At 41.2% G+C, this 16,577-nt stretch overlaps 1 protein-coding gene across 5 annotated transcripts in view; it reads right to left on the reverse strand.

Annotated features, from left to right (window-relative positions):
* The window catches only part of SLC25A12 (solute carrier family 25 member 12), a 90,151-nt gene that overhangs the window by 35,695 nt on the left and 37,879 nt on the right, over positions 1 to 16,577 (reverse strand). For all 5 annotated transcript variants that reach the window (XM_025200501.1, XM_025200502.1, XM_006020790.3 and 2 more), the window contains 5 exons: positions 9,974 to 10,113; positions 7,611 to 7,757; positions 6,526 to 6,664; positions 4,940 to 5,033; positions 4,293 to 4,377 (listed from right to left, as the gene is read on the reverse strand). In XM_025200501.1, coding sequence (XP_025056286.1) covers positions 4,293 to 4,377; positions 4,940 to 5,033; positions 6,526 to 6,664; positions 7,611 to 7,757; positions 9,974 to 10,113 — 605 coding nt within the window. The remainder of the gene's footprint in view (positions 1 to 4,292; positions 4,378 to 4,939; positions 5,034 to 6,525; positions 6,665 to 7,610; positions 7,758 to 9,973; positions 10,114 to 16,577) is intronic.

Consider the following 16,577-nt stretch of genomic DNA (forward strand, 5'->3'; position numbering starts at 1 on the left):
GGACTACTACTAGGTGGGTGAATGTTTTTTTTGCCAAACTCCTTTTTCAAACTGGGGTGTGCCTGCTACTTTAAAGGCACTAGCAGGTGGCGAAGGGGGCTAGTGAGAGACTCGCCTGACTGAAAGAGGCAGGAGCTAGATAAGCCCAGAGCCTGAACCAGTCGTGCACTCTCTCTCTCTGGCAAACATGAAATAAGGAGCTTCTGGCAGCAGAGCTCCTGAAGGGACCTGGATTTAGCTAAACAACTCTACAAGCCTGGGAACAGAGGCAAGCTCCCTGGGCAGAGAAAGACTGGGTTTTACAGGCAAGTGGCCTTTGTTTTATGTTAAACCCCTAGAGGGTTTGAGGTGTCTGCTAGAGGGCTGTGATGCTTCTTGTTTATTTAACTTGTACTGGTAGTCTAGCTTTGAGCCCTGCGGTGACAGGCTCAAGGCCTACTTACAGAACCGGTAACCCAGAAGCCCACAGACAGAGTGGGGCTCAGTAAGAAATTCAGGAGCCTAGGAAAAGGCTGAGACCCAGACTAAAGGGTTGAGGAGACTGAGACAGCCCAGAGGAGGGGCTGTGTGCAGGACCAGAGGTCCGAGAGCCCAAGGGGGCTGAGTGTACAAATAGTTAATATCAAAGAGAAAACAGACACGAGGCTTGGGCGTGGTATAGGGGAGGAATGGAGCCACACATTGAGCCCTGAAGGCTACGGGTGCCCTGGAGGAGCACAGAGATGCATGTAACCCTTGAAGCTACAGGGGCCTTGCAGAGGCACAGGTCAACTGAGAGGGCCCACTGAGCTTAAGGATCGCATTAAGGCTGTGGGGCATCCAGAAAAGATCAGTAGTACTGCAAATAGACTAAGGCTCACTCCAAGGCCTGCCCGTGGGCAGCCTGCCTCAGTCAACCTCTAGTAAGAACAAGGTGCAGCAGGAAAGCAACTAAGAGAGTGGTGCGATAGAGACCGAGCCAGGCAGGAGTCACTCGGCCACCAGGCGGCATCACAGCCGCCCTTGGGCAGGAACCTGCCACACAAACAGTTGGAAGCTACAAAAATCATTCTGTCTAATGAAAAAGCATTCTAAAACATTCTGTATGATGGGAAACACCATGAAGATACTAATGAAAACCAAAACTCAAAGCTGCGCCTTAAAAATGCAATTCCATATTGTTGACCAGTACTTTTCAAAGTTTTCATTTTCACCCGTCCAGATAAGTATCTGTCTGAAGTCTAGAAGAGAGGAAAAGATTGAACAGATTGATGCAGATGAAACAGCTAGCTACTGGTCAAATATTTTTGGACACTTACTTCATTAGCCTAAGTATGTGTGTACTTAAAAGGAAGTGACAGAGCAGTCAAGGGGAAACACACCAGAAGCTGAGCCTATTCAACCCACCAAAATATATGACAAGTCACAGAGTTCATGTACTGAATTTCATTACATTTTATGCTGTTCAAGACTTTATAATAACCCCTGTGGGACCACACCTCAGTCACAGCAGCTCAGCAGATTTAAAATTTCTTCAACAATGCAAGACTTAGACTTCCAAATTTTCTGCGATTTCCTTGCCAGTTACCCTTGGGAATTTCTCTCTTTTCCAATTAAACAGCCCTACAGACGTTTTTTAGTCTTTGCTGTGCCTGCTTTTTCCTCAGACCTCAAGAAGAATTAACTGTATTTGAAAGTTTGCCTAAGTCGGTGATTCTCAACCATGGCACTGTGGCAGCTTGGGGTGTTGCAAGAACCTTCTGGGGATGCCGCAACACCAGCACCACCATGACAAGGTTGTAGTATCCCATGTGCCTCTGTTTTCAGGGGGCATGTTGGAGCTGAGAAGTGGCTGCAGCAGAAAGGCATAGCTGCCTGTATCAAGTAGGCAAGCGTGCCACTTCTGCTACAGCTCTTTCTGGTTCCACTCCAACATGCCTCCTCAAAACAGAGGCATGCAAGGCAGTTCTACTTCATGAAGCAGCATTTATCCCCAGGCAGAACTGTCCTATACACCTCAATTTTCAGGAGAAACAGCAGAGGTGGACTAGAAAGAGCTGTGACAAAAATGGAATATGTAATGTAATGCAGGCAGGCGCAGCTTTCTCCTGCAGCTGCTTCTCAGTTGAGCTCTGACATACCCCTTGGAAACTGAAGCATGCCGAATGGTTCCATCTGCCCTGTGTGCCTCTGTTTCTGGGAGACACCATGCACAGTTGGACCAGCAAGGGCTGTGGCAAGAGTATACACTCCTGCCACAGTTGCTTCCCAATCTGGCTCTGCAGGTGGTGCACAGTGTGGTGGGGTGAATATAATTACAATGTCAAATCAAATACTACATACTAATTAATAAGTAAAATGTTTATATTACAATATGAATGATATATTTAATTACTTTTAAAATGGAATACTCCTAAGTTTCAAAAAATGTTGGTAGGGTGCTTCGAGTCTAAAAAGGTTGTTGGTCACTGGTCTAAATGTATCCCAACCATGCAATTGGTCCAGTAAAAGATATCACCCACAAAAACTTTGCTTCTTGCATATTTCCTAGACCATCAGGGCTACAACATCACTCCAACAGTATCTTAGACTTCCAGAGTCTCTCTTGTGGATGTAATTGCTCATAGGGATTTCAGATGCACATGGTTTTTAATCAAAGTGAGCTAAAAGAGGCAAGGGGCTTTCTAAAATCCTTGATATTTCCAAAAGTCAAGAGATTTCTGAAAAGTTTTTTTTTCCTGTTTCCACCCCCACCCCTCCAAGAGATAGCAAATCACATGGCCATTAGACTGACACACACAGAATATAGGTTTGCATCCTGGAGAGGAAGCTAATCAAAAAAAAATTGTCACTGGGACATGTATCTGAAATCATTTCTTTTTCACTTGACAGTACCATCCTCATATGTATTCAATATCTAACCTGGATAATAAAAAGACTTTAATATATTCTTCTCAATTCATAAGATTGGTTTTCTCTATACCAGCAAACATAGAAAACCCAAATCATTGTTCCAAAAGCAGCTAACGTGATGTGAGCCATGTGGTAAATAAAACTCAGCCATACCTTCCTGAAAGGCTTACTTTAGATGGTACAGCTTTATATGGAACTAAGTTTATTAAGATTTTATAGACTGAAAGCATAAATAAAAGAATCCACACCAATAACATAATCAGGTGCTGCATCATTTTCTTTGTTTTTTCATAACTGAATTTGGGGCCAATTATATAACCACGTAACCTGTCACATATGCCTTTCTGAATTTTCAATGCAACTCTTTCAGTTGCCTGTTTTCACTGCAGTGTTAACTTGAGTGTTGATAGCTCAAACTAATGCCTCCTGATATAGCTTAGTAAGAACATCATACTGAAAACACTCTAGCTGCATAATGCACTTCTAGAAGCAACAGAATCCCACTGTATTATTTGCTCTAGCATTGGCAGCACTTGAGCTTCAACTAATATCCTGGTTCAGGCCACTTAGCTCAATTTTGAACTGGCATTTAATTACAGCTAGAGATGTACATGCACATGGGGACAACTCTTGAGAAATATCTTGACATAAGAACACAATGAAGAATCTCAGAATGTGAGCTCTCTTTTCTCTGGAATTTAAGAATCATATTTTTAAAAGTCCTCAGCATCCAATGACTGCTACTGAAAGCCTATTTCATTTAACATATACATGAACACTTGTATATCAAAACTTACGTTTCTAGCTCTCCCTGTTGTGAAAACTTTCAAAATATGAAACAAATGAATGTCTGAGCCTAACATGCTATATAGGACACCTATATTTAAGGTATGTGAAATTTCTATAAGAGCAAAGAAAGGCGTCAGATGGAGTAAAGAGTTAACATAATGTACATACAGGTATGTTTACAACATTATGGTAAAGTTTAATATGAAATTGAAAGAAATAAAACAAAGCTCTGAGATTTCCAGAAGTGTTTCAAAGCATTAGCAGATATGTTTTTAAATGGTTTTAACAGTAAGAAATCTAAGTACATGGTCTTTCAAATTACTGAGAATTTCCTTCAGTATAGAGCCCAAAATCTTGTCAGAAAACTATTCAATGAAAGACATGTTTCACAAAGGGTATTTTTGCTTTTTTTTTTCTATTTTTTTTAAATTTCATCCTTCTAGGAATAGATTTCTGTCCATGCTTATACAAAATCAGAGATTCTGATCCGTATAAGAAGTCCTCCAGGAGAAAATAATGTTACTTTTAATGAACAAGTATTCAGCAGTCTTACAAACACTTTCACATAAGCATTTTTACAATTTATTATAGCTATTATTATTTCTACCTACCTGCCTCTGAAGTTCTGCTATGTTGTAAGGCAAGGCACCTTCCGCCAAAGGTGCTATTCTGTCAATATCTGCCAAAGTCAAACGCCTTTAGGAAAGTCCAAGAAAAGTAATACCATTGTTAGACTGAAAAACAAACAGCTACCTCTTTCCTTTGCCCCCTCCCCCATTCATATAGCCCCCTAAATAGATTAGAAACTACTGTAGAGAAATCCAGTCCTGGGAACTATGAACCTTTTCTACTTTCCTTGTCCATAAATGGGAGAAAAAGAATTCAGCACTACCTAGGATCGAGTCCTTGGCACCTGGCAGCACAAGAACTGCATTTATTAAATGAGTAGCCATTCCATACCTCATCCATACCTCATAATATATCTCACATGCAATACTCTACCCAAGACAGCCCCTCTACTTAAAGTTACACTATCAGCATAATAATATGCTGTATGTTACAATATACTAATTAGCCTGTGACTGGTGAATGTGTTTGGTATTCATATTTATACTATGCAACACATATCAGCTAATTATTAGTAACGAAACACTACAAAATGAAACAGATCTATTTTGGGTTAAGTATAAACATTACAGTAGAAATAATATTATAATTCTTATTATTAATAGAATTAAGATGATAGTTACAAAATTACCCTGTAGCACTGTATAAATCCGAAAGCTGGTAGAGGATATCAATTTCCAATGGCGTAACCTGTCCAAATTTGATTGCAGACTGGGTAAATTCCTCTGGAAGCAGGAAAAAGAAACAAGTTAACTGATTCTGGATCAGTTTTCACTTCAAATATGCTTTACTAATATTAAGAGCTATCATTCGACAGGCTACTCAGGAACAACATCTAGAAAAGAAACAAAAGCAACCAAAAATAGTACTAAACCTATTTCAAAATAGCAGTATGAAGCATAAAGTAAGCCTAATCCCATTTATGGTAAGCAGTCCCCACTGAAGTCCTCAGAAATTCTGATATAAGCAAGGCCAGCAAGATTGGACACAATATTTGTAGTTCTTTTTGTAACAAAGCTACTGCAAAAGCAGATCATGATAGAACATGGTTTTAATTTCAGTTTGACAGCTGAACCAATCTTTCCAGGGTTCCTTCTTCCCACAGCACTCCTTTACCCAAGTCTGGGTGCAACTACCTATCGATATACTTGTTTTTGTAACATCATGACGCTCCTCTGATCATTTAGCTGAATAGTGTTCACATAATTTTTTTCAGGACAGAAAGTACATGAGTCATGTTTGTGCAGCAACACCTACAAAAATAGGCAAAAGCAGACAGATATCACTGCATCTTAGAAAATCTGGGTAGATATCCCATGCTACCCTCTAAGAATAGAGAATGTGAAAGCAGCCTAGGTGGTACAATATACCCTGAAACGTTATACTGCATGCAAAAGTGGGAGGAAAAAGGACCAGATAACGTTTTTTTTTTATCAGCGTTATGACCAACAGGTCTCTCCACCTAGGCAAATTACTGTTATAAAATGGCTACAGAGAGCTGATCAGCTCAAACCACTAAACAGAAACACATGGTTAACATTCAGCAATGCTGTGCGGACAAAAATCCTATTTAGAACTATCATGCCACCAAATGGTTAGCAACTATTAAAACTGGGGAAATAACAGTCGCTACAGTATCACAGAGGAACAACTAACAGGAAATGCGAAGCTTTTGATGATGGATTTTTAAGCTAAAATAATTTTCCCACATGCTGTATATTTTCAAAGGGTTTGTCCACAGAATACAATGCAGTGACATGCTGAAATACTTTACTCATGTACTGAAAGCCAGGTGTCTTGGGTTGAGTGCCACACTAATGTGACTAGCTCAACAGGATGAATTAGTCTGGAAGAATACCATTGTAATGTAACTGTACTACTTATGGTATGAGAGAGAGTTCAGGTATTTTCATATGGCATCCCTATGTCAAGGAGAAAACACATTAGAGCCATACCCTCAAGCTACCAGGGCCAGATAAAGCTTCTGCCCAAACCCTGAAAACTCTACTCTATAATGACACAGCTGGAAATCCTTGCTGGCCTGTGAAATCCAAAACAGTGCAGGAGAACTACATGCAGAATCAAAATGGAAACACTGATAACAACACTGAACTTCAATGTTACAATCACTTCTGACTAGTCTTGGACCATGCACAGTATCAAATATCAACTTTTATTGATCTGAAAATTAATAAAGAAATAGTAAATGTATTTTACCTTTTGTGATTTCAGTGTCTTTCCTTGTACCTGCTATAATACTGTATATTTTTCTAACAAGATCCATGTTATTCAGCAGGGCATTAAAAGCATTGAAATAGGAGAAGCTGACCTGGTGTGAAATACTTCCACCTGCTACCTTAAAAATAAATAATGGAAAGATAAAACAAGCCCTAATATGAGTTCAGGTTTTTAATGAGACCTCTGCAACCCTTGGTCACCCAAAAACATATTTACTACAAGCCAACGTCCACATCTTGTAAACATACAAGAAAAAAAATACTTCAACCACTGCAGATTTTCATTTTTTAAAGCAGTAGTAGGGATGAGGACATAATCAGATAGCCAGTATATTAATGTCTTTGATTCAAAATGAACGATAGGAAACAACTAAAATCTTCAGAAAGTAATTACAGAATTAGATTGCTGTCCAACATTGTTAATAGAACATGACATAATTTCTTCAGTGGTGAAATTTATGCTAGTTTTATTTTAGGTAAAGGAATTGTCTATAGTAAGATGTGTTAATTTTAAATTGTAAGGTAATTTACTCAATACAAATCTTTACCAAGTTAAGACCCCCCACAAAGAATTCAAATACATGCTTAACTTTAACCATGTAGTAGTCCCCATCAATTTCAATGAGACTTCTTACGTGTTTAACTGCTTAGCCAAAATGAGGCCTTGAGTATTATGCCACAAAACAAAACAAAAAACCCCCATCTTTCACAATAGCCCCATTAAAGGCCACCAGGGCTACATATAAGTAAGATTTTGAAAAATCCAGTTCACCTTGTGTTTTTGATCATAAAACTATTGCACTTCAAGGTACAGTTAAGGCTTTACTTACAAAGAAATAAAACATTCAATTGCTAACAACAAATAGTCTTGCTGCCAGTCACATAGAACAGCTCTTTACTAATATTACTTCCACAAAATCACCAGTTTGTACACAAGTTCTCTCTCAGGAGAGAATGTCATCATATTACCAGCACTGCTAATAGAGAGGGAAATAAGGAGTTACAAGGTACAGAGACATAAAACAGAGCTCAGTTAAATTAAAGACATTTTTTCTTTACACTTACTGACACTAAGTTTTCTTCCACAAATGGAGTGAGCATGTGTGAACGAATGGTAACCATGATATCACTGAAGTCCAATCCAGTGATCGTTCCACTTTTATTTTTGTCTTTTATGGCAAAGGCTTGTCTTGCATGTTCTAACTGTAGCTCCTAAAATAAGATGATTAGAAGTAACATATTAGGAGCTTATTCTCTTACACCCACTGATTTCAGCTGCATCTCTAGGAGCATGTGTGCATTTTTTATGCAACTGAAATTACAATAGAATAATAAAACCATAGAAAATTAGGGTCAGAAGGGACCCCAGGAGGTCATCTAATCCAAACCCCTGCTCAAACCACCATCATCCCCAACTATATCATCCTAACCAGGGCTTTGTCTAGCTGGGTCTTAAAAACCTCCACAGATGGAGATTCAACAGTCTCTCTGGGTAGCCTGTTCCAGTGCTTTACTACCCTCCTAGCAAGAAAGTCTTGCTGCCATTCAACCCCAGGGAAATGCATGTGTATGCTCATTTTTACATGCCCACCAGTGCCAAATAGAGGGAAATAATCACTTCCCTCAATCTGCTGGCAACACTCCTACTAATGCAGCCTAGTATGCCATTAGCCTTCTTGGCAATAAGGGCACACTGTTGGCTCATTCAGTTTATTGTCCACTGTAACCCCCAATAGTTTAATAAAACAACATAAATATTCCATCCCTGTCAACTCCAAATCAAACCTGTAATGTCTCCATACCACTTCTGCTTATCAAATAATCTTTTCTATGTTAGAGAAACCTGGCTGAATAGCCAAAAAATGCAGGCTTTGTTCAATGAAAATGGGAAGCACATTTCATATTTCAAGACCCAGTGCCATATCTGCCACCTCCTCATAGTTAAAATCAAAGGGCTGTTAGCAAAAGATACTCAATGATCTCTCTCAACGCCAATCTCACGGATAGGCCATTTTATACTCTACTCAGAATTAAATGCTACAATTTAATCTAGAGCCTCAAACCCTGGAAGATGGTTAAATCTTCAGAATATAGGTTGAGCATGCCACTAAGAGAAGCACTTCTTAACAACTTGCCACTGAATTTTAAGCCATTTAAAGTTACCTTAAAAAATAGTTTAATCTAAAACACACTGTAGCAACTTGCAGAGGACATTGGTCTGGGTCATGCTAGTAAATTCTATATCCAATAAACAAACAGATTCTCTCTTCTTCTAGTCCGGAATGATAAATCATACCCTCATCTTCAGCTGTTAAGCAAGTACAGATCCAAAGTAATGCTACAGTTCTAATCAAGAGCAATAAAAAATTAGGCACAATTTTGTGGCGCACACCAACTGTACCAAGGCAGCTGGTTCCTTCCTAGACCTACTGTTATCTAATCCAGGCAAACCTGAGTTTAAATTGCAATGGGGTTGCCAGTATTGGGATTGGGATTTGGCTTGCTAAATTAGCTGAATATGCCACAGCCAAATCTAACTGAGGAGTAGGTGGAAGAAAAGGGGGTAAAGGGGAATATACTCCTAACACTGGGTCATTAGCATAATGAAGAAACCAGTCTACATTACATCTCTTTGTCTCCTAAAGTCTTGTTTAAAGGAAGAGTAGAAGAGACAAGATAGAAGCTTAATGTAGTCCACATGGGAGCACCATTAGGAGAGAAAAAAGTCATCCATCACTTTGCTCTAGGCCCTCAATAAAAATATAATTCATTGGCAATTTTGCCTGTGTCAGACAATGTCTACTACTTGTGCTAGCAATGTCTCAGGGTAATCAATGTGAAAAGCTTAAGTCTAAGTTTTTCTCAAAGGGCATTGTAACTACAATAATTGTCAGAGATTGTATTAAACAGATTCCATTGCCCAATTTGCAATAGATCTTCCATACACGCTACTGACTTCAGAAACCTTCTTAATCAAATTATATTTTCAGTGCCTGAAGCATCTCTTTATCCTAAACTACAGCATAGGGATGGATTTATGCCTCAAACAGTTTAATAATATAGGCTAACTCTGGAATTATGTTGAGTGTGAAATTCTAGCTAATATGAAAATGTATAGTAAGTATTAGGATAGAACTTACTGAATTAAAAGCAACATAAAGCAGTATAATAAAGTAGGAAGGTAAGCTACAGAGTAACAGCCATCGGAGGCAGTCAGTACCCAGTCTCTCTCCCACTGAAATTAGCTGTATTCTTGCAGTCAAGCAAAAACATGATTAGAAACTCACAATTTAATTTGACACCAACAATAAGAGGATAGTTTAAAAGACAATGCAATTAATCCTACCTTTAACATTTATAATGTCATCTCTGTCACCCATGCTACATCAATGCTGAACAATTTTTCACTGACAAAATAAACAACTGACCTGCAGAAACTGAGTGAACTCTGAGTAGTTAAGATGCTTCTTCCTGTTGTGTCCAAAGTGCAGTCGAATGAACTCACAGTCCCAATTGAAGGGGATATGATGATGAACAACGGTTTGTCCAAAAATTTCTTTGATATTTTCTTGAAAAGACAAAAGTAAATGAATTGTAAGGCAAGACAGTGAACCTGAGATGTTCCGGGTAAAAAGCAGACCAGCAAAATTTTAAAAAAAGAAGAAAAAAAAAAGGAAAAAATGTTTTGGTTCCTCTCACTGTATCTGCCAAGGTTTTCATTTGAAAACTGGTATAGGACCATCTGATACAGAACACATTACTTGGTGTATTACATTATAAAACTTGGATTTATTTCATTTGCTTTTAATTAATAGGCAAGTTCTCTTGTGCACTATAAATAACTGCTATTTTTCAATCTGTATAAAAATAGTGGTTTTCCCCATCTCTACAAGAAATGAAATTAAGCTCTTTATCAAAAGCATGAATACCAAAATTAGTCTCATACAACATTTGTCATACTAAGCATGGTTTGACAGAATTGATTATTTCAGTCGCATTAACCAGACTATCTACTGAAGACATTTTAGACAATATCTCTCATAGCTTTCATTATATCAACAGAATATACCTTATTTGAAAGCTTCCCATGTTAAAAATATAGCCGTGGCACAAAAGTAAATCCTATCATGTGATTGATATTCTCAGTTACTAAGATATATTACTATAATTTAAGTTAGAGATGCTGCATTTTATATAAAGAAAGAAAAAAAAATAATATATATTTTATGTATACTCGGACAGCTGAAATCCTGTTGGCTTATCCTATGACATATTTGTGTTTGGTAAACAAAGCCTGATCAATTTGGAAAAATGTATATGGAACATTGGGCCTCCTTCACACACATTACCATGACTGTGTACACATGTCTGCTTTGTGGGTACAAACAGGCAATTGAACAAACTTCATTATTTATACACATAGCAGGAAGGAAGAAAAGAATGAAAATCCATAGAAGAGCTCAGAGTCTCAGATCAAATAATATACAGGACTGGTTGTCTTCTATGTATCATTTGCTTCAGAGTATACTACAGATTATATATTTTAAAAAGGGAAACTTGTGCTGCAAGATAGAAGATATAAGAGAACGTTATAACTAATTTAACAGTCAAATATAGACTACGTTGATGTCAAATTGCTTGGGTGCAGAGTGTGACAGGAAAGAACCGAAGAATGTGCTGAGAATGCTGGGTGATCAGAAATGTTTGTCCATATGCCTTCAACTACTTTAGATCAGGGGTTGTCCACCAGGGGTACGCATACCCCTGGGGGTACTAAGGGGGTAAGCATGGGCAGGCGGAGATTTAGGTGCTTAGATGCTTCTGAAATCCTACTGAGTGCCTAAATAGCTTTAAAAATCTGGCCAAAAATGGTTTAACTACTTTTGAAAATTCACAGTAACATCACCCAAGTTTATTGTTTAGAATTATTAAAGAGACCTGAAAGTAGCTAGTACATATTACATTTCTTACAGATCCAGTTTATCTAAGGCTGTGAACAGATGTAGTTTATTTACCGGAATCCAAGCTAACTAAATTGAAGGCAACCCCACAACAATTAGATCCTATACACGGAAAATGTATAAATTTGTTACAGTTACCTACATATAGAATCTAACTATTCAGGGGTCATCTTAAATTCATGCCTCTCCCCCCCCCACCACTGCAGTGGGAAAAGCAATGGGAGAGGACAGGTAGGGGAGGTAGACATTAGGGCTAGGGACAGACATTCAAAAAGCCCGAGCCTGAATTGATTCACTCTTTGTAGGTTAGTCTAAGCTGCACAGCTTAAACTGATTAATAACTGGACAGACATTCTCTGTTAAACCAGGAAATGCAGCCACATGCCTGCAATGGCTCAAGCTAGAAGATGGGGGGCACCAGAGCATGCATGCCAGCCACTGCCAAAGGGAAGGAAAGAGAGATGCCCTCCAAGGCACTCACCCCTCCCTGCTTGAGTTGAGGGGGCATGGCCAGGCATCGGCTGGGGCTAGCACAACACACAGGATACCAGCCACCAGCATATGGGGGGCAGAAGGGACGGGGAGCTGCTGCCAGACTGAGGAGTGGGGATGGGGAAAAAGTCCTTTCTCTGAACCATGCATGTATTGAACACAGCAAATTCCGAAGCATACAACAGGGAACTACCAAAAACCTTTGCCTGAACTAAGATACAGCCTTGTAAAACACAGCATACACAACTTAGTCTAACTTAATATGTAAACCAGGAAGATAAACATTAGTCTTACTAATCCTGAGGGGAGAGTGTCTCCTTACAGCCAAGCAATCAGAGAGGCTTTGTTTAGGTATGTAGCTCTCTGCATTCTTTGGTGAAGCTGTCTGCAACTTCCCTTAACTATATCTCCAACATGTGTGATGATTATCAGGTCTTTGCCAACATTTCCCATCTTTCAGTCTGTTCCTGCAGGACTTAGCTCTGGGCTCACAGGTGCAGGGCTTGGATCTGCACACAGGGGATTAGCTTGCCTCTCCCCCTGTCCCCCTTCGGACAGGCTGTGGAGTTAATCCCATCCCAAGCCAAAGAGACTGCAGCCAAACCCCCAGGGGCTCTGGGGCAGAGAGGGGACAGAGGGAAGAATTAACCCCATCCCTGCCTGGATCCAGGCAAGCTATAGAGGTGCAGCTGGGGCTGGCAAAAGGCAGCAAACCCCCGGGTTTGCCAGTGAAGGGGGTGGGGGGAAGGGGGAGAGAGGATGGAGGGAGGAATTTGCCTCAGGGCCATGGCTGGCCAGCATCTGGTCACACCCTGCCCCTGCTCAGGCTAAAGAGCAGAGGGGAGGGGTCAACCCAGTTCACTGGAGCAGAGAACAGAGCTCTGTCTAACCCAGGGAGCACGCCGGGATGCTGGGTGAGTCTGATTTAATATAAACCAGCAAGGGGTCTGGGACAGACACTGGATAAACTGGTTCGACCCAAATCAGTTAAGTCTGATACAGGCAGTTGTCAACTTACAATGTTTTGAGTTATAACGTTTCACACTTACAATGTTTATAAATTGACACCCTGTTTCAACTTTATGGCATCAGTTTCAACTTTACAACGCTTGATCCAATGTGACATCACGCGAACGAACAAGTGTGCTGCGTCATTCATCTCCCTGGAGAACATCTGTCCAAACTTCCTTGGACTCTTTCTTTAAGAAAGCAGACAAGACTCCAGAAAAACCTGCACCCAAGACTCCCGAGAAGACTCCAGCCAAGAACCCTTCAAAAAGTCCAACCAAGAGCCCTTCAAAAAGTCCAGCAAAGTCACCTCAAAGAAGTCCTTCCAAATCAATATGATTGCTATTTACAGTTTAAATACATTAATGTAGCTATATTACTCGTCTATAATTGATCAAGTACAAAATTCTGGGGTATTTTTGGTGAAAATAGGGTATCGGGCCTTGGTTCAGGAACCAATCCCCCATTTATAACATTGTTTCTTAGGAGAAAATTGGTTCCAAGTTACAACATTTCAACTTAAGATGCAGTTTTCAGGAGCCAATTGTGTCTTAAGTCCGAGGACTGCCTGTACTACATTCAACCAGGTTTATCTCAAACTGGTTTTGGCTATTTTCAAACTGGTTTATGTGCACTGAATGTCTGTTCTATTACAGGTTTAAACCAGTTTCTGATTACTTAAACTGGTTTCTGTGTAATCTCTGTCCCTAGCCCATGAGAGTCAAGTAGCCAGACCTCTGCCCCTTATCTCCCCACAACATATTGCCCCCTACTGCTTGTCCCCTTTACCACTTGCCTCATTGGTGCCTGCCTCCCCTACTGTCTGCCCTCCCAAGCCTGCATGCCCAGTGCTTGCTCCCCACTGTGATGCCTGCCCCCCCATTCCCTCTCCCCCTCATACTTGCCTCCTCCATGCCTGCACCCTGGCACCTGCCCTTCCTCACCGCTTTTGCCCCCACTGCCAATTATCCTCTGGCTCCAGCATGATTCCAGTTTTCTCCAAACTGGGGCATGGAGCACATGGCTGCCACTGCTCCAGCAACAGCCACAGCCCAACCATACTGCAGCTGTTGTGGTGATGGCGGCTCTGGCCCTGGAGCCAGAACCCAGGCCAAAGCTGTCACTGCCACCACTGCTACTGGGCCAGGATGGGCTGAGGCAACCATGTAGTCCATGCCCTGGGCTGGAGGTTAAGTAGCAGCAGTTGCGGGGAGGCAGTGGAAGGGGCAAGCAGAAAGTCAGGCAGTGCTTGAAGCTTCAGCTCCTACCCTGACTCCAAACCATGTTAAATGGAGGGGAAAAACCTCATTTTGGATTTGAGAAAAATAGGGCAACTTTTAACAACTTTTAAAGGGAAGGGAAGTTGCCACTCAGAAGCATGAATCAGCGGTTAGGACCTTGCAGGGATACAAATGAACTAAACTCCTGTAAATTTAATCCCAAGGCTAGGGACAAGCATTCAAAAAGCCTGAGCCTAAATTGATTCAATTTTTACAGGTTAGTCTAACCTGGCTAGGCTGAACCAGTTGGAAACTGGACAAACATTCTCTCTGGACTGAGGGAATTCAGGCACATGCCTGCAGTGGCTCAGGCTAGAGGCTGGTAGGTGCTAGAGCAGCCCCCCCTTCCCTTCTGCAGGGAGCTGAGCTGAGGGGGCATGGCCAGGCCCTGGCAGGACTCTCTCATTAGGGATGTCTGCCTGCATAGTCCCAGGCTTTTCCCTACTGGCTGCTCAAGGGGTGGGAATGTTGTCAGCTCCCAGCCCTGGCCTAGCACTCTGAGGCAAGGGGTGGGGCGCAGTGCATGTATCTGTTGATGATACGGAGCTTTTCAATCTCCCTTCATGCTTTGTCATACTCTCTGCAGCAAACTGACAGACAAGCAAGCCAGTCAGGAGCTGATAAGAATCTTTATCACCCGATTAGCAAAACAAAGGCCTCTTTCCATTAGTACAAACTTCTTAAACCACTTACTCTGTTGATTAGCTCCAAAAGCCCCATTCTGTGTGCCTGCCTGTCCCAGTGAAATTGAAGAGAGACACGCACAGACACCTCTTGGCATTAGTTAGCGTAACACATGCCTAGGGTCCCTGGGGCTGGGGTCCATGCTGTGGAAGATGGGAGGGAGAAAGGGGAGGATTTCCTGCTTGAGCAGCGAGGGGGAGTAGGCAGCGAGGAAGCCAGCAGACCCTGCTGTGCCTGAAAATCTCTACCAGAGCTTCAAATCTCAGCCAGGGAGCAGAAGGGAGGGGCCAGCCCAACCCAGAGTGCATGCTGGGATGCTGGGGGACTGTGATTTAACTTAAACTACCAAGGTGTCTGGGACAGACACTGCATAAACTGGTTTGACCCAAATCAATTAAGTCTGATACTACATTCAACCACGTTTATCTCAAACCAGTTTTGGCCATTTTCAAACTGATTCATGTGCACTGAATGTCTGTTCTGTTACAGGTTTAAATCAGTTTCTGATCACTTAAACCGGTTTCTGTGTAATGTCTGTTCCTAGCCTAAATGAACCCAGACCATGCAGCTTTAACAGTTGCAACAACTTATACACATATCATTTCAGATCCATAAAACTGATATTTCTATCTATCCTCGTATTATTTTGTTCTGCATGGATTTAATTAGACTCAGCAGCCAAAAAACTCATTGGCACATATGCCATGCTCTGTAAAGAATAATGGTGCAGATTGTTTGATTGATTGATTGACTGATTGATCGATTTCATGTATCGCATTCAAGACACACCAGAAAAAACAATTTGTATGTTGAAAATGATAGATACAATCAATAGTTTGAGTTTTAACTGTAATGTTTAAAAAGATTAGGCAAGCATCCTCAAAAAGGCACTGGAATTTGGGCTGAATTTTCTTCAGATAGACTAGCTACTTATGTCAAGGGTAGCAGGGATATTATCCAGCTACTTTCTGATGTGAAATGTAATGACCATCAGTTCAAATCTCTGCACAACTAAGTACAGTAGTGAGGGAAGTCTCACTAGGATAATACAAGTAATGTTACTGTCTGGCCATGGTCTTGAACCCATGGTTTTGGTTGCCAGGAATGACTGCTCAGGCTGGTTTGCCACCTCCCCAGCTGACTTTTCAGACCAGAGACAGTTAGCTGGAAAACTCCATGGCCACTCCCTGCCACCAGATTGGCTGGCCAGGGTCAGCTGACTCTCCACTCCCTCCTATATGTACTCCTGACCCAGGAGAGGAAGTATCTGGGCATGAATAGGAATTCACCCAGACTGCCTTGCTGGTCCTTATGGCTTATGATTCTAACTGTTCTCTGCTTGATCTCCTTGCTACTCATAGATTCATAGATTTATAGATTCATAGATGTTAGGGTCGGAAGGGACCTCAATAGATCATCGAGTCTGACCCTCTGCATAGGCAGGAAACGGTGCTGGCTTTAGATGACCCCAGCTAGATGCCTATCCAACCTCCTCTTGAAGACCCCCAGGGTAGGGGAGAGCACCACCTCCCTTGGGAGCCCATTCCAGACCTTGGCCACTCTAACTGTGAAGAAGTTCTTCCTAATGTCCAGTCTAAATCTGCTCT

The sequence above is a fragment of the Alligator sinensis genome, unplaced genomic scaffold (assembly GCF_000455745.1).
Source record: "Alligator sinensis unplaced genomic scaffold, ASM45574v1 scaffold321_1, whole genome shotgun sequence".
Lineage (NCBI taxonomy): Eukaryota > Metazoa > Chordata > Crocodylia > Alligatoridae > Alligator > Alligator sinensis.